This window comes from Cetorhinus maximus, chromosome 7, assembly GCF_964194155.1.
Source record: "Cetorhinus maximus chromosome 7, sCetMax3.hap1.1, whole genome shotgun sequence".
NCBI classification, from domain to species: Eukaryota; Metazoa; Chordata; class Chondrichthyes; order Lamniformes; family Cetorhinidae; genus Cetorhinus; species Cetorhinus maximus.
In genome coordinates, this window is record NC_135885.1 from 2,909,939 (window position 1) to 2,928,512 (window position 18,574).

The following is an 18,574-nucleotide window of genomic DNA, read 5'->3' on the forward strand; positions in this document are numbered from 1 at the left end:
TAATTCTATTCTTTCCATGCCAGTCACAACCAGAGCATCTTCAGCAAAGTCTTCTCTTCCTTCTCCTGTGTCATTACCTCCAGACGCCCCCAAGGATCTGTCCTCGCGCCTCATCATCCTCATCCACAGGCCGCCCTTGACGGCATTGCTCACGATATGGGGTCAGCTTTCATGTGTATGCTGGTGACACCCGGCTGTACCTCTGCAGTGTCTCTCTCAACCCCTCAACTACCTCTTGTGCTGTCACACTGCTTGTCCTGAATGAACTGCAATTTCTTCCACTTACACCTTGGGAAGATAGAAGCTATTGCCTTCACTCCCCACCACACACTTCATTTCCTTGCCATTGATTCCATTGCACTCCCTGGCCACAGCCTTCAGCTGCAAACATCCTCAGCATCCTTCTCCAACCCATCACAAAGACCGCCTGTCCACACCGCAGTAACATCGCCCCACTGCTCTCCTTCAAGATACTGGCTGTGGGTTAGGGTTTTACATTGAGCTCAAAGAGCAGATGGGGATCTTGTTTAACGCCTCAGCCAAAAGACTTCAACTGCTGCATTACAGTTATCCTTTCAGTACTGACCCACTGATAGTGCAGCGCTCTGTCAATACTGCATTGGGCATATGGGCCTAGATATTGTGCAAGGTCTCTGGTGTGTCCTGCTCCTGTTCCGAGGTGATTTCAGGGGACGTGCTGTTTTGTTTGTGCTTTATATTTTTGCCCTACCACCACAGGTTGAAAATGTTCCACTGACACCAAACACTTAGCTAATCCGGAAGAGTTGGCGTGCGAACAGCTCCACCCTCTGTTACTCTGGATCATTATACCTGTGATAAACACTGTGGCCTCCAGGTATTTTGTCCCTGTCTCTATGGAGACAGGTGAAGGATCATCTTACAGGTGAGACGCTGGTGTTCTCTGAGTTTGAGCTGGGAACAGTTTGCCTGTCAGCACCTTTCTCTCTGCCTCTCACTGTGGACTTGCCTTCACTCCAGCTCCAGCTTATTTATCTCTTGATGTCAACCAAGAGCAACTTAAAGCTGTTCTAAATGCGACTTCTAGAAAAATGGGCCAAATACATGAAGAACACAGACAGCGTCAGTCAGGAAGTAAAACCATCTGGAACCCAACAGGTGAGGTTTGTTCTTGGGGAAGGGGAGGGAGAGAGAGGCTGTAGGCGTTTGGTAAATCTACCCTGAATCCTTTTAACTCCCAACAACTTTCAATCGTTTCACGGATCACTTGAAAACATGTCAAGAAGGCGACTGTAAATGGAGACCCTGCAGACGGGGATTGAAACAGAAATGCCTTTGGTGGGAAATGTACCAGATTAGTCCAATGACAAAGAGGAAAACAAGTACCCTGGGGCTATTGGCAATACAGAGAGCCTAGGAGTGGAGAAGGTGTGTCTTCGACAGAACTCTACCCCAAGCATTAACTACTCTTGTGTTCTGGTTGGTAATTGTAAACCCAGGGAGAGCGTTAACTAGCTGTTGGAGGGGTAGAGAGGAGCTGTCTGATGTTGGAGTTATGTTCACCATACCTGTATGCAAAAAGGACTCGCTTTTCTCATGAAGGGGAGGATGGTGGAGTAGTGGTACTGTCACTGGACTAGTAATCCCAAGGCCCAGGCTAATGCTCAGGGCAACATGGGTTCAAATCCCACCACAGTAACTGGATGGAATTCAAATTCACTTAATACAATCTGGAATATAAAGCTTGTCCCAGTACTAGTGACCATGAAACTTTCATCAATTGTTGTAAAAACCCATCTGGTTCACTAACACCCCTTAGGGAAGGAAATCTGCTGGCCTTACCTGGTCTACATGTGACTCCAGCCCCACAGCAATGTTGTTGACTCTTCACTTGCCCTCTGAAATGGCCGGGCAAGCCACTCAGTTCAAGGGCAATTAGGGATGGACAACAAATGCTGGCCTTGCCAGTGATGTCCACACCCCATGAAAGAATTTTAAAAATGCTTTGGGACAACCTGTGATTGTGAAAGGCACTACATAAGTGCAATTATTTTCTTTCTAACCTGTTGCTGGCATTTACTGATTGCCGGATGATTGTTTGAGAGAGAGAGTTTAGAGAGTTTGAGGAAATGTTTGGTGAAGACAGCTTTTCTCTCATTAGCAGCACATGACTGGATGAATTAGTGACTCACTAATTCTAATTGAAGTTCTGAATCTGAACAGGCCTGATCACTGCTTCTGCTCATGCCTGAGCATGACCTGGCTGACAGAGTAAAAAAAAATTATCTAATTTTTGGTAACGAGTAGGAACAGGTAAGTGACCTCACTGCAGCATCAGCAAATGTCTATGACTGCCATTTGCTCACAAGAGAAAGAAAGACTTATAGCATTCCACAGCACAGAAGGAGGCCATTTTGCCCATCATGCCTGTGCCAGCTCTTTGAAAGAGCGATCCAATTAACCTCACTCCCCTGCTCTTTCACCACATCCCAGTAAATGTTTCTTTGGATTGTATTTATCCAATTCTCTTTTGAGAGTTCATATTGAACCTGCTTCTGTTGTGATATTGTACGTATGCCAATGCAAACAATGGCACATACCTTTAAGAAGCTGCATAGTGACATCACTGTGACATCACCGTGTGTAAGGCTGGAGGATAAAAGGCACAACCTCCATGTTAGATATTCGTTATTATCTGTGATCTCTACTGCAGATGTTCACTACTGTCTGTGACTCTGTATCAGTAAGACTTCATGTATACCTTATGAATCAGGCTTATAGTCAAACAATCATTCTGTGTAACTGTTAGGACCCAGGCTAGATCAAGGCCTGTGCAGAACTGAATATAGTTGTTGCTAGTAATAAAATTCATGTAATTGTGTTCGACCAGAACCCTCGTCATTCTCTTGCTTAGCATAGATAGCATAGAGACAGATCCCTTGAGGTCCACATCAAGACCCTCGACTGTAAGAGACCATGACAGCTTCTAGCATCCTTTCAGGCAGTGTATTCCAGATCACAATAACTCACTGTGTGAAAAAAAAAGACTTGCATTTTTATGACACCTTCCACAGCCTCAGGACATCCCAAAGCATGTTGCACTACCACCTTGTTAAATAGGATAGATTTCGAATAGATCTAGCAACTCAAGACTGGGCATCCATGAGGCGCTGTGGACCATCAGCAGCAGCAGAATTGTACTCGAACACAATCTGTAACCTCATGGCCCGGCATATCCCCCACTCTACCATTACCATCAAGCCAGGGGATCAACCCTGGTTCAATGAAGAGTGCAGGAGGGCATGCCAGGAGCAGCACCATGCATATCTAAAAATGATGGGTCAACCTGGTGAAGCTATAACACAGGACTACTTGTGTGCCAAACAGCATAAGCAGCAAGTGATAGACAGAGCTAAGCGACCCCACAACCAATGGATCTGGTCTAAGCTCTGCAGCCCTGCCACACCCAGTCTTGATGGGTGGTGGACAATTAAACAACTCACCGGAGGTGGAGGCTCCACAAATATCCCCATCCTCAATGATGTGGGAGCCCAGCACATCAGTGCAAAAGATAAGGCTGAAATATTTGCTACAATCTTCAACCAGAAGTGCCGAGTGGATGATCCATCTCAGCCTCCTCCGGAGGTCCCCAGCATCACAGAAGCCAGTCTTCAGCCAATTCGATTCACTCCACATGATATCAAGAAATGGCTGAAGGGACTGGATAGTGCAAAGGCCATGGGCCCTGACAACATTCCAGCAACAGCACAGAAGACTTGTGCTCCAGAACTTGCCGTGCCCCTAGCCAAGATGTTCCAGTACAGCTACAACACTGGTATCTACCCGGCTATGTAGAAAATTGCCCAGGTATGTCCTGTACACAAAATGCAGGACAAATCCAACCCGACCAATTGCCGCCCCATCAGTCTACTCTCCATCATCAGTAAAGTGATGGAAGGAGGTCATCATCAGTGCTATCAAGCGGCACTTGTTTAGCAATAACCTGCTCACTGATGCCCAGTTGGATTCCGCCAGGGTCACCCATCTCCCAACCTCATTACAGTCTTGGTTCAAACACGGACAAAAGAGTTGAACTCCCGAGGTGAGGTGAGAGTGACTGCCCTTGACATCAAGGCAGCATTTGACCGAGTGTGGCACCAAGGAGCCCTAGCAAAACTGCAGTCAATGGGAATCGGGGGGGGAAACTCTCCGCTGGTTGGAGTCATACCCAGCACAAAGGAAGATGATTGTGGTTGTTGGAGGCCAGTCATCTCAGCTCCAGGACATCACCGCAGGAGTTCCTCAGGGTAGTGTCCTCGACCCAACCATCTTCAGCTGCTTCATCAATGATCTTCCTTCCATCATAAGGTCAGAAGTGGGGATGTTCGCTGATGATTGCACAATGTTCAGCACCATTCGCGACTCCTCAGATACTGAAGCAGTCCATGTCCAAATGCAGCAAGACCTGGACAATATCCAGGTTTGGGCTGACAAGTGGCAAGTAACATTTGCGTCTCACAACTGCCAAGCAATGACCATCCCCAACAAGAAAGAATCTTAACCATCGCCCCTTGATGTTCAATGGCATTACCATCGCTGAATCCCCCACTATCAACATCCTGGGGGTTACCATTGTCAGAAACTGAACTGGACTAGCCATATAAATACTGTGGCTACAAAAGCAGGTCAGAGGCTAGGAATCGTGCGATAAGTAACTCACCTCCTGACTCCCCAAAGCCTGCCCACCATCTACAAGGCACAAGTCAGGAGTTTGATGGAATACTCCACACTTGCCTGGATGAGTGTAGCTCCCACAACACTCAAGAAGCTTGACACCATCCAGGACAAAGCAGCCCACTTGATTGGCATCACATCTACAAACATTCACTCCCTCCACCACCGACGCACAGTGGCAGCAGTGTGTGCCATCTACAAGATGCAAGGCTCCTTGGACAGCACTTTCCAAACCCACAATCACCTAGAAGGACAAGCAGATACATGGGGACACCATCCTGACTTGGAAATATATCGCCTTTGCTGTCACTGGGTCAAAATCCTGGAACTTTTCTTTTTATTCATTGGATGTGGGCATCACTGGCTAGGCCAGGCCAGCATTTACTGCCCTTGTTCAGGGGGCATTTAAGAAACAACCACATTGCTGTGGGTCTGCAGTCACACATAGGCCAGACCAGGTAAGGATGGCAGATTTCCTTTTGGGAAAAGAATCTACCCTGAAGGGCATTAGTGAACCAGATAGGATTTTACAGCAATCGAGAATGGCTTCATGGGTCATCATTCGACTTTTTTCCCAGATTTTTATTGATTTCAAATTCCACTATCTGCCGTGGTGGGATTCAAACCTGGGTCTTCAGAGCATTACCCTGGGTCTCTGGTCCAGCGACAATACCACTACACCACCGCCTTCCTCCCTAACAGCACTGTGGGTGTACCTACACCACATGGACTGCAGCAGCTTAAGAAGGCAGCTCATCACCACCTTCTCAAGGGCAACTAGGGATGGGCAATAAATGCTGGCCCAGCCAGCGAAGCCCACATCCCATGAGTGAACTTAGAAAAAGTACTTTTTTGAAGTCTAGTCATTGTTGTAATGTAGGAAACGTGGCAGCTAATTTACATACTGCAAGATCCCAGAAATAACAATTTGACAATGACCAGATTAGAACATGAAGAACATAAGAACTAGGAGCAGGAGTAGGCAATTCAGCCCCTCGAGTCTGCCCTGCCATTCAATACGATCATGGCTGATCTCATTTCAGCCTCAACTCCAATTTTCCGCCCTCTCCCCATAACCTTTCAACCCGTTACTAATTTAAAAATCTGTCTATCTCCTCCTTAAATTTATTCAGCGTCCCGGCATCCACTGCACTCTGAGGTAGTGAATTCCATAGATTCACGACCCTTTGAGAAAACTAATTCCTCCTCATCTCTGATTTAAATCTACCACCCCTTAGCCTAAAACTATGGCCTCTCGTTCTAGAATGCCCCAGAACGGGAAACATCCGCTCCACGTCTACTTTGTCTATCCCCTTTAGCATCTTATATACCTCAATTAGATCTCCTCTCATCCTTCTAAACTCTAGTGGGTAAAGGCCTAACTGCTCAATCTCTCCAAGTCATTAATATAGATTGTAAATAGTTGGGGCCCAAGGACCGAACCCTGTGGCACCCCACTAGTTAAAGCTTGCCATCCAGAAAAAGACCCCTTTATCCCGACTCTCTGCTTTCTGTTGGTTAGCCAATCCTCTGTCCAAGCTAATATATTACCCCTAACTCCGTGTAATCTTATCTTGTGTATTAATCTTTTGTGCGGCACCTTATCAAAGACCTTCTGGAAGTCCAGATATACTACATCTCTGTTTTCCTAAGTGACGTTGGTTGCTGGATAAATATTGGCTTGGCCAGAGCAAAGAAAGAAAGTCTCGTACTTCCAGAGCATCTTCACAACCTCGGGATGTCCCAAAGCACACCACAGCCAATGAAGTACTTTTGAAGCAAAATCACTGTAGTAATGTATGGAACATAGTAGCCAATTAGTGCACAGCAAGATCCTACGAACAACCATGTAATAATGACCAGATAATCTGTAGTTTTTTTTTAGTGGTGTTGTTTGAGGGGTCAACATTGGCCAGGATAATCGGGAAACTCCTTTTTGTTCTTCAAAATAGTGGCCGTGGAACCTTTCGCATAGACCTGAGAGGACCCTCTACTTTACAAACGCTATGGGACTGAGATTTCTTTCAGATGAGACCTTAAACCAAGTTTTTTGAATTTCATTTCAAAAATGTGCATCGGTCAAACGGTCAAATTCTGGGGGAGCATCCAGTGCCTGTAGATCTGTGAATCAGCACCTTCAGCAGGGAAATAAGGGAATTTGGGATCAAAAGGAATCAGATGGATTGCTAAAAGTGAGATACCAAGTTGGTTCTTTTAAAATCAAACCGCGTGTGGTTTACACGTCAATAAAAGTTTGATAAACATGGGGCCACACATGGTGTCAGACTGGCTCAGTTGGGTGCTCTCTATCCTGTGAGCGAAGGAGCTATAGGTTGGATCTTTGCCCTGGGTGCTGAGAATGTGATCCGAACAAATCTGCAGCAGACAGAATTCAATTATGGGAAAGTGCAAAGTCATCCAAATATTTTCCAAAGACATGAGCAGCCAGGAACTGTGGAGGAACAGAGGAACTTAGGGATCAAAGTACAGAAATCATTAAAAACCAAAGGACAGCGACAAAAAATAATTAAAAAGCCTAATCGAATGTTGGCCTTGATGTTGAGGAATGGAATACAAAGGGATGGACGTGATGCCTCAGTTACATAAAGCTCTGCTTAGACCCCCCCATCTGGAGTAACCGTGTTCAGTTCTGGTCACCACATCTCAGGAAGGATATTTTGGCCTTGAACGAAGAAGATTCACCTGAATGATATCAGGGCTAAAAGGGTTAAATTATGAGGACAGGTGGCATAGACTAGGCTTGTATTCCCCTGAGTTTAGAAGATTGAGGGATTAAAAGAGTTGATAGGGTCGATGGAGGGAAACTATTTCCTCTGGTGTAAGGGGAATCCAGAACAAGGGGGGCAGAACCTTAAAATTTGAGCCAGGCCGTTCGGCAGTGATGTGAAGAAGCGTTTCCTCACACAGAGGGGAGTGGATATCTGGAACTCTCTCCCCAGCACCCCCAACCCCCACCACCCTACCCCGCCCCCCCCCACAAAAGCTGTGGAAGATTGGAAGTCAATTGAGCTTTCAAGACTGAGATCGATAGATTTTTGTTAGGCAAAGGGACCAAGGGTTACAGAATCAAGGTGGGTATGTGGAGTTAGGCGGCAAATTATCCCTGATCCCATCGATTGGTGAAACAGACTCAAAGGGCCGAATGTCCTCCTGTTCCTGTCTACAATGGCAGTGAAGCAGAATTGTATAATACTACCGTGTGGGAAGTGGTCATTTGGCCCAAGTGTTTAAAAAATTAAAATGTCAAGCCCTCACCTCCACCCAACCTCTCTCAAATAATTCTATAGCGAGTCACACCACGGGCTAAACACCCTCCAGTACTTCCTGGTCAAGGACTGTCATAATTTCCACCTTTTTCCCAAGTCATCTTCCTTCTGATGAACCATAAGCCTGGACTTGGACCTGATGACCTGGATCCTGTGGCTGTAAATGGGGTAGCGGCAGAGATAGTGGATGTGTTAGTTTTGATCTTCCAGAATTCCTTAGATTCTAGAACAGTTCCCAAGGATTGAAAGGTAGCAAACATAATCCCGCGATTTAAGAAAGGAGAGAGAGAGAGAGAGAGAAAATGGAGAACGACAGGAAAGCTCGCCTAACATCAGTAGTAGGCACATTGAGAGAATCTATTATTAGGGACAAAGGAGACAGTAGCTTAGCGGTCATGTCACTGAACTAATAATCCAGAGGACCAGGCTAATGCTCTGGGATCATATCCGATTAATAAATCTGGAATATAAAGCTAGTCTCAATAATGGTAACCATGACAACTATCATTGATTGCTTGTAAAAACTAATGGTTCACTAATGTCCTTCAGGGAAGGGAATCGGCCGTCCTTACCCGGTCTGGCCCACACGTGGCTGCAGACCCACAGCAATGGGGTTGACTCTTAGTTGCCCTCTGGAATGGCCGAGCAAGGGCAATTAAGGATGTGCAACAAATGCTGGCCTTGCCAGTGATACCATGAAAGAATACAGAAAAAAAACGTGGTGATACTTTGACAATCAACATATTATTGAGCAGAGTTGACGAGGGAAAGGGAAACCGTGTTTTGACAAATTTTGGTAACCCGTAGGAACAAGCAGTTGAACTCACTGCAACATCAGCAAATGTCTGTGGCTGCCCTTTACTCACAAGAGAGAGAAAAAGACTTGGCTTTATTGACAAAGCATCTTTCAACACAGGCCATTCAGCCCGTCAGGCCTGTGCCTGCTCTTTGAAAGAGCTATCCAATTATTAAGCACATAGTACAGGGCACCTAGAAAATCAAAATAAGGTTAAGCAGAATCAACACAGATTAATGAAAGGGAAATCGTGTTGGACAAATCGGTTTTTGAGGATGTAACCGGTATATAATGGGCAGCCAGTGGACGTCGTGTATTTGGATTTTCCGGAAGAGTTCAATAAGGTGCCGCATGGGCAAGAGGTTATTACACAAAATTTAGGACTCGTGAGACTGGAGGTCGGGTATTCGCATGGATTGAGTTCGACTTGAACAAGAGTGCTGGGAGTTGGGTTAGCGAGGGAGTTTGGTGAGGAGGGGAGTGAGGGGCTTCTTTGCTTTTTCTACCTTTTTCAATGTTCAGGAATTGGTTCTTACTCTACCACAGGGTAAGAAGCTAACTGTTTGGGTATCTGGCAAACGGTTAAGGTCTATTTTATTCCTGAGATTTAAAATAGTACACAAACTGGTGATAATGTTAATAAAATATGTAAAAAGGGAAAATAATTAATTGAATAAGATAACTAAGTAGTTCATTAAAACATATCAAGGATAGTAGGACAGATAATGCGTCATGGCTGCAACATGGAGGAGCTCTTGGATGCCGTTGTGAACCAGGGCAAACACATCTGAGGCTCGAGGAGCTTTGGCTCAGAGTCATTGAGCCGGAGGCCGAGCTGCAGACACTGCAATGCACCAGGGAACGGGGAACATTACCTGGACGCTTTTGTACCAGGAGGCGGTTACACCCCTTAGGACAGGGTCTTCTGATTTGGTCTGTGATCAGGGACAGGAGGTGAGGCAGGTTCAGGGGACCCGGAGGGCAGGAAAGCAAGAACCTCAGTCTTTGCAACTGTCCCAACAGGTTTGAGGTTTTTTTCAGCTTGTTTGAATGAGGGTGGGGGCTGCAGGGTGGATGAGCTGACTGACCAGGACTCCGTGGTACAGGAAGCCATTCAAGTGGAGGGGAGCAATAAGGAATGTAGTGGGAGTAGGAGACAGTATAGTGATATACTGTGATAGATCCGGATGCAGTGGGTGACCGGTATGTCTTCCGTGTCTTGTTGAGCTCTACGGGTTCCACAACAAAATGCTGACCCACCTTTAAGACCATCAGACCTTCGATTGCTTTCATCCACCCAGTCCACCGGTACCCGCCTTTACATGCCAAGGTAGGCAATTCCTAAGTCATCAAGAGTAGGAAATTCTACATCTAACGTCACCTGGTTTGCCCCACCCGCTGAAGCGGTTTACTGGGGCGTGGCCGCTGTCGCATTCTAACAACTACTTGGAGCGTTGGGTGAAGGTGAGAACCATTACAGGATGAGCCACTCCAAACAGTGCAGCAAACCCACCTGTGGGAGGTGCTAACCTCCCTTACACCCCTTACACCCCATCACCATGAATCACAGAAAGTTAACATGCAGGCAGAGCAAGCAATTAGGAAGGCAAATGGTATGTTATCCTTGAGTACAAAGGAATTGGAGTATAAGAGTAAAGGAGTCTTCCTACAATTATACAGGGTATTGGTGAGACCACACTTACAGCACAGTACTATGTGCAGGTTTAGTCTCCTTATTTAAGGAAGGATATAAGACATAGGAGCAGAAATTAGGCCAATCAGCCCATCGAGTCTGCTCCGCCATTCAATCATGGCTGATAAGTTTCTCAACCCCATTCTCCCGCCTTCTCCCTGTAACCTTTGAACCTATATTGCCTGAGAGAAAGGGTAATGAAAGTTCACTAGACAGATTCATGGGTTGAGCGTTTTATCCTGTGAGGGAAGATTGATTGGCTAGGCCTAAATACCTGAGAGAAGAACGGGAGGTTCGCCAACTGACAGGGTGGATGCTAAGAAAGTATTTCCCTGGGCTGGGGAATCTAGCACACAGTCTCAGAAAAAGGGGTCGGCCATTTAGGACTGAGATGAGGAGAAATTCCTTCACTCAAAGTGTGGTGAGTCTTTGGGATTCTCTAGCCCAGAGGGTTGTGGATGCTCAGTCAATGAGTATGTTCAAGACGGAGGTCGATAGATTTTTGGGCAAGAAGGTAATTAAGGGTTGTGTGGATCAGCCTCCCATTATACCGAACCCATTATACCGAACAGAACTTTCTTTCCATGGACTTCAACAGAAGCCTGGGGGGTGCAGTGTAACAGGCGTTCCCACTGAAGTTAACTTGCACTCCTGATTTTGCCCTCTCTGATGGATTTTACCTCACCCACTGTTTCTGGTCAGGCATTCCATGTCATAATGACCTACTGTGGAACAATAACCCTTTCATTCAGCAGTTGTGCTGCATTGCTATCGATGTCACCCTCCAGGTGAGATGCTTAAACCGATGACTCTGCTCTGTGTAGAGCTTCTGGAACATTCCTTCACTATTCCTGTCAAATGTGCAATCATCTTGTTATTCACCTCACTGTTGCTTCTGTCTCTATCTAAAAATAGTTAATTATACTGAATGTATTAGAACATTCTTGCTGATGTCAAAAATAGCAGTACAGATTCCTTTTGTTCCTGTCAGTCTCCATTGCAGTCGGTGTAATCAGGGAAAGATTTGACTGCTTTCAGGATTTATGTGGCTCTGTTGGTCGCGCTCTCACCTATTGTGTCAGAAAGTCATGAGGTGAAGTCCCACTCAGAGACTTGAGCACATAATTTGTGCCTGCATATTCAGTGCAGTACTGAGGGAGCGCCGCACTGTCGGAGGGTCAGTACCGAGGGAGCGCCGCGCTGTCGGAGGGTCAGTACCGAGGGAGCGCCGCGCTGTCGGAGGGTCAGTACCGAGGGAGCGCCGCGCTGTCGGAGGGTCAGTACCGAGGGAGCGCCGCGCTGTCGGAGGGTCAGTACCGAGGGAGCGCCGCGCTGTCGGAGGGTCAGTACCGAGGGAGCGCCGCGCTGTCGGAGGGTCAGTACCGAGGGAGCGCCGCGCTGTCGGAGGGTCAGTACCGAGGGAGCGCCGCGCTGTCGGAGGGTCAGTACCGAGGGAGCGCCGCGCTGTCGGAGGGTCAGTACCGAGGGAGCGCCGCGCTGTCGGAGGGTCAGTACCGAGGGAGCGCCGCGCTGTCGGAGGGTCAGTACCGAGGGAGCGCCGCGCTGTCGGAGGGTCAGTACCGAGGGAGCGTCGCGCTGTCGGAGGGTCAGTACCGAGGGAGCGCCGCGCTGTCGGAGGGTCAGTACCGAGGGAGCGCCGCGCTGTCGGAGGGTCAGTACCGAGGGAGCGCCGCGCTGTCGGAGGGTCAGTACCGAGGGAGCGCCGCGCTGTCGGAGGGTCAGTACCGAGGGAGCGCCGCGCTGTCGGAGGGTCAGTACCGAGGGAGCGCCGCGCTGTCGGAGGGTCAGTACCGAGGGAGCGCCGCGCTGTCGGAGGGTCAGTACCGAGGGAGCGCCGCGCTGTCGGAGGGTCAGTACCGAGGGAGCGCCGCGCTGTCGGAGGGTCAGTACCGAGGGAGCGCCGCGCTGTCGGAGGGTCAGTACCGAGGGAGCGCCGCGCTGTCGGAGGGTCAGTACCGAGGGAGCGCCGCGCTGTCGGAGGGTCAGTACCGAGGGAGCGCCGCGCTGTCGGAGGGTCAGTACCGAGGGAGCGCCGCGCTGTCGGAGGGTCAGTACCGAGGGAGCGCCGCGCTGTCGGAGGGTCAGTACCGAGGGAGCGCCGCGCTGTCGGAGGGTCAGTACCGAGGGAGCGCCGCGCTGTCGGAGGGTCAGTACCGAGGGAGCGCCGCGCTGTCGGAGGGTCAGTACCGAGGGAGCGCCGCGCTGTCGGAGGGTCAGTACCGAGGGAGCGCCGCGCTGTCGGAGGGTCAGTACCGAGGGAGCGCCGCGCTGTCGGAGGGTCAGTACCGAGGGAGCGCCGCGCTGTCGGAGGGTCAGTACCGAGGGAGCGCCGCACTGTCAGAGGTGTTATCTTTTGGATGAGGCATGAGGTCCCTGTGCCCTCTCAAGTGGTCATAAGAAACCTGATGCCCGCTATTTTGAAAATGAGCACGGGAATTAACCCTGGTGTAGTGGGGCCATTATTTATCCCTGAGTTAACATCACTGAAAATAAACAATCTGATCATTATCTTGTTGCTGTTTGTGGGAGCTTACTGTGTGCAGATTGGCAGCGATGTTTCCTGCATGACAATGGTGTTGTGCGGTCAGGAAAGGTGCTATGTAGATTCAATTCATTTTTCCTCAGATGAACCACCCTTGGCGCTAGCGTATGTTATTGGATCAGTGAAGCTCACTACGCAGCTTCCTGTTATGCAAAGCAGTCACAACTTGTCGCGTGCAGTACAAGAAGGTACATCGCCAGGAATGCCTGTCGTACACACCTATAGAAATCACACCAGTTTTAGCTAAATTTAGGGCAGACACAGTAACGACATGAAGAGACACACCCCTGTGACACAAGGACACTGAAGCTACGGAGAGGGTGGGGCAGATGGGTGGATGAGGAACAAGGAATCTAAATAAATAAAACAAGGCATCTTTATCTTACACCCCATCCACAGGTGTCAACTGACACGGGTATAGTGACACAGGAGACATATACTCCAGTACTCCTCAGCCAGAATATCCTAGTAGGGTGTTCAGTATGAATCCCGGTATGATTGTGGTAGCCTACTGCTGTCTGCTGTCCCTGAGGGTGTCCTTTCAATCCCCTCCAACGCAGCTCGTGAAAATGAATTCAATTCCCAGAAAAAATGGCCATGAAAGCTGCTGAATTAGTGTAAAAATTCAACTGGTTCTTCTCTTTACCAATTGTATTGTCACAGCAGTGTCCGTACCTGGACATCATACCTCGGGTTGGATATATTGAGGGTCTGCAGGGCAGATTCACCAGGATACTATGGCAAGATGTGGCTTGCATAATCTAGGCGTTATTTTTTATTCTGCGTCGCTGGCCGGGCCAGCATTTATTGCCCATCCCTAGTTGCCCTTGAAAAGGCGGTGTGGAGCTGCCTTCTTGAGCCGCTGCAGTCCATGTGGTGTAGATACACCCACAGTGCTGTTAGGGAGGGAGTTCCAGGATTTTGACCCAGCGACAGTGAAGGAACGGCGATATATTTCCAAGTCAGGATGTTATGTGGCTTGGAGTGGAACTTCCAGGCTGTGGTGTTCCCATGTGTCTGCTGCCCTTGTCCTTCTAAATGGTAGTTTAAATGTGGGTTTGGAAGGTGCTGTCTAAGGAGACTTGGTGAATTCCTGCAGTGCATCTTGTAGATGGTACACACACTGCTGCTACTGTATGTCAGTGGTGGAGGGAGTTAATGCTTAAGGTGGTGGATGGGGTGCCAATTAAGCATCTGCTTTGTCCTGGATGGTGCCGAGCCTCTTTATTAAAATTCCTTCACAGGATCTAGACATCGCTGGCTAGGCCAGCATTTGTTGCCCATCCCTAATTGCCCTTGAGACGGTGGTGATGAGCCACCTCCTTAAACCATTGCATTTCCATCTGGTGTCTGTAGCTGTTTAATACAACTGAATGGTTTGCGAGGCCATTTCAGAGGGCAGCTGGGTGTCAACCCCATGGCTGTGGGTCTGGAGTCACATGTAGGCCAGACCGGCCAAGGACGGCAGATTTCCTTCCCTAAAGGACATTAGTGAACCAGATGGGTTTTTATAACACTTAATGATAATTTCATGGTCACTATTACTGAGACTAGCTTTATATTCCAGATTTATTAATTAATTAATTCAATTTAAATTCCACCAGCTGCCATATTGGGATTTGAATCTGTGCATCCAGTGCATTAATCTGGGCCTCTGGATTACCAGTCCACTGACAATATGCTCTGTGTAGATGATGGACAGAGTTTGGGGAGTCAGGAGGTGAGTTACTCACTGCAGGATTCCCAGCTTCTGACCTGCTCTGGTAGCCACAGTATTTATATGGCTAGTCCCGTTCGGTTTCTGGCCAATAGTAACCCCCAGGATGCTGATTGTTGGGGTTCAGCAATGGTAATGCCATTGAATATCAAGGGACGATGGTTAGATTCTCTCATGTTGGAAATGGTCTCACCCCTAGAACAGGTACAGCATGGAGTTAGATACAGAGTAAGGCTCCCTCTACACTGTCCCCATCAAACACTTCCAGGACAGGTACAGCACGGGGTTAGATTCAGAGTAAAGCTCCCTCTACACAGTCCCCATCAAACACTCCCAGGACAGGTACAGCACAGGGTTAGATACAGAGTAAAGCTCCCTCTACACTGTCCCCATCAAACACTCCCAGGGCAGGTACAGCACAGAGTTAAATACAGAGTAAAGCTCCCTCTACATTGTCCCCATCAAACACTCCCAGGACAGGTACAGCACGGGGTTAGATACAGAGTAAAGCTCCCTCTACATTGTCCCCATCAAACACTCCCAGGACAGATACAGCACGGGGTTAGATACAGAGTAAAGCTCCCTCTACACCGTCCCCATCAAACACTCCCAGGACAGGCACAGTATGGGGTTAGATACAGAGTAAAGCTCCCTCTACACTGGTCCATCAAACACTCCCAGGACAGGTACAGCACGGGGTTAGATACAGAGTAAAGCTCCCTCTACACTGGTCCATCAAACACTCCCAGGACAGGTACAGCACGGGGTTAGATACAGAGTAAAGCTCCCTCTACACTGTCCCCATCAAACATTCCTTCACATCACAAAGGTACGAACCTGGAGTAAAAGACCCCACAGCCTGATTCAAAGTTGAGCAGAAATTCCTCCTGGTGTTTTAGAAAATTTTCATCCAACCAGTGTCATGAAAAACCAATGAACTGGTCATTTTTCCCATATACTGTTTGTGGGCTCCTGCTGTGCATAAGTTAGCTGCTGCATTTGCTAAATCACAAGAGGGATTGCATTTCAAAGGTGATCTATCAGCTAATATGGGCTTTAGGATGTCCTGAGAACGTAGCGTTACTTGCAGCTTTACCCAGAGAGCGTGTAGACCGTCAAACTCGCGATCACAATCTCTTCTGTCATTGAGGCGATTGGTCGTCTCCATTCATTTAAGGTTAAAGGGAAGTTTGATGGAGCTGGTCAAAACTGTGAGAGGTGTTAAGGGTGGATAGGGAGAAACTGTTTCCAGTGGCAGGAGGGTTGGTCACCAGAGGTCCCAGATTTAAGATAATTGATGGGTGATGTGAGCTTTTTTTTTACACAGTGAGTTTTGTGAGCTGGAGTGTGACAAAGGGCAGTGAAAAGTAGATTCGATTAGATAAATACTTGAAAGCAAAGTTTTGCAGGAGGATGGAGAAAGCGCAGGGGAAATGGAAATAATTGGATAATTTTTATAAAGAGCCAGCGCAGACACAATAAACTAAATGGACCCCCTGCTGCGCTAAAAAGGAACAGCCTGTTCCACCCAATCACGTGGATCATAGCTGATTGATATCTTAACTACATCTTCCTCCTCGATTCTGTAACCCTTAATGTCTTTGCCTCATAACCATCTTATCAATCTCAATTTTGAAATTTTTAATTGACCCTCAACCTCAACAGCTTTTTGGGGAGAGAGAGTTTCAGATTCCCACTACTTGTGTGAAAAATTGCTTCCTGACATCATCCCTGAAAGAACTGGTTCTAATTTTAACCTGGTCCTCTTATTTTAACCCTTTTAGACCCAGGATCATTCTGTGAACCTGCACTTCACTCCCCCCACCTCAGACCGATATATCCTTCCTGTGCTGAGGTGCCCAGAATTGAACACAAGTCAGTCCAGATGGGGCCTCAGCAGAGCCCTTTGTATCCCAACCCCATCGAGGTAATGGCCGGCATTCTGTTAGACATTTTCATTAGTGTGATTCGATACAAGTGTCAGAAAAGATGCATTTAAATCGAAGGCTATGACAGAGAGATAGAGTTATGCTGGTTGAGTTTGAGGAAGGTTGGGAGGAGAATAGACGCCAACATGGACTGGTTGGGTTGAAAGGCCTGGTTCTATGTAATTGCATGTAAAATCTCAGCCTGTGCCTACATTGCTAACATCCATCTATCTCTTTCCCACACAGGCGTCTGTGAATCCAAGCAGCAGGAGTTTGGAGAACAATGTCAGGACCCAGGAGGAGGTTGAACCCCAGCCCCAATCCCCCCCTGAGGCCTCAATGCCTGCCCCTGAGGCACTGCCATCCCGAGGCACCTGGGGTGGCAAGCATGAGTTCTTGCTGTCCTGTATCGGATACTGTGTGGGGCTGGGCAACGTGTGGAGGTTCCCATATCTGTGTTATCGCAATGGGGGAGGTAGGAAACAGTGTCCCATCTGAATGATATGGGTCATAGCTTTTCACTCTCTCTACTTTTCCTTTCTGCTCAGTGTCAAACGTTACCCCCTCTCTGCCCTACCCCACCCTCATAAATTGCCCTGAAACCTCTTTGTGCATAATGGGTGCGAGAGAAATGCAGTTTGCCATTACAAGCTGGTGTCAATCCGTCAATGACTGAGCAGGTGAGGTTGGTATGAGGGTAAACAGGACCCAGCATCAGGCTGCAATCCAGGCTTACCCTCTCCCATCTCTCTCTTTTGTTTCGAGGGGCCCAGAACACAAAGGAAGTGATGATGCTGCTCTAGTTGTACACAGTCTTGGTCAGACTCCATCAGGAGTATTGTGCCTAGTCTGGGAATGGCGCCTTGGGAAGGATATATTGGCCTTCAAGGGGGAGCAGTGCCGAATCACCAGAATGATACTGGAACTAAAAGGATTAAATTATGAAAACAGGTTTCACAGACTAGACTTGCATTCCTTTGAGTTTAGAAGATTAAGGGGTGATCTAATTGTGATATTTAAGATGATTAAAAGATTCAATAGAGTCGATAGAGAGAAACTATTTCCTCTGGTGGTTGGGGCAGGGGGGAGGGTGGAGTCCAGAACAAGAGGGCAGAACCTTAAAATTATAGCCAGGCCTGTCAAAGGTGATGTCAAGAAGCAAGTCTTCACACAAGGAGTAGTACTCCTCCCATATCTTTTGTTCTTATGGTTTGAACAAGAGTACGAGAATTTTCAGAGGCATTCCCAGACAGGAAGCCAGTGTAGATCAACAAGTACAGAGTGATGAGTGAACGGGACCTGGTGAGAGTTGCAATAAGAGGGGTAATAGGTGTTGCGTGTCAGTCAGCATGGATTTATAACTGGCTAGTCCTGTCTAACGAACCTAGTTCGATTTCTGATGATGTAACTAACGTGGTAGATAAGGGAGTGTCTATGAATGTTATATGGACTTCCAGAAAGCATTTGACAAAGCTCCAAATGAGAGACTGTTAACAAAAGCACCAACTCCTGACATTATACAGGCAGGCGTCTTTACGTATACCGCTTGGCTTGCACTGCGCAGTTTCTCTTACCGTTGATGTAATTGAGGTGCACCCATCAGCCAAATATACAAGTTTGCAGGTGACACTAGGTTAAGCGGCACAATGAAAAGTGTAGATGGGAGCAGGAAGTTGTAAAGGGACAATGACAGATGAAGCGAGTGGACAGAAGTGTGACCGATAGAATTCGATGTGGGGAAGTGTGAGGTCATCCACTTTAGACCCAAGGAAGATAAATCAGTGTATTTTCTAAATGGTGAGAAGCTAGGAACTGTGAAGAAGCTGAGAGATTTAAGGGTCTGAAAATCATTAAAAACTAGTGAACAGGTACAAAAA

General features: G+C 47.7%; 2 protein-coding genes across 7 annotated transcripts in view; one reads left to right on the forward strand and one right to left on the reverse strand.

The window, feature by feature from the left end:
- The window catches only part of rrm1 (ribonucleotide reductase M1 polypeptide), a 51,355-nt gene extending 50,616 nt beyond the window's left edge, over nucleotides 1–739 (reverse strand). Inside the window, exon 1 of one of the 2 annotated variants that reach the window (XM_078544940.1) lies at nucleotides 587–739. The gene's annotated coding sequence lies outside the window, so the exon portion shown is untranslated. Of the gene's footprint in view, nucleotides 1–288; nucleotides 510–586 lie in introns of those variants that run through there. The other variant, XM_078544939.1, reaches the window with a different exon arrangement.
- A 69-nt stretch (nucleotides 740–808) lies between these two features.
- Nucleotides 809–18,574, forward strand: part of slc6a7 (solute carrier family 6 member 7) — a 61,031-nt gene continuing 43,265 nt past the window's right edge. The window contains exons 1-4 of one of the 5 annotated variants that reach the window (XM_078544945.1): nucleotides 1,065–1,137; nucleotides 2,203–2,292; nucleotides 14,657–14,772; nucleotides 16,944–17,172. In XM_078544945.1, coding sequence (XP_078401071.1) covers nucleotides 14,731–14,772; nucleotides 16,944–17,172 — 271 coding nt within the window. In that variant the 5' untranslated portion in view covers nucleotides 1,065–1,137; nucleotides 2,203–2,292; nucleotides 14,657–14,730. Of the gene's footprint in view, nucleotides 1,138–2,202; nucleotides 2,293–14,656; nucleotides 14,773–16,943; nucleotides 17,173–18,574 lie in introns of all 5 variants that reach the window. The other 4 variants (XM_078544944.1, XM_078544946.1, XM_078544943.1 and 1 more) reach the window with 4 other exon arrangements.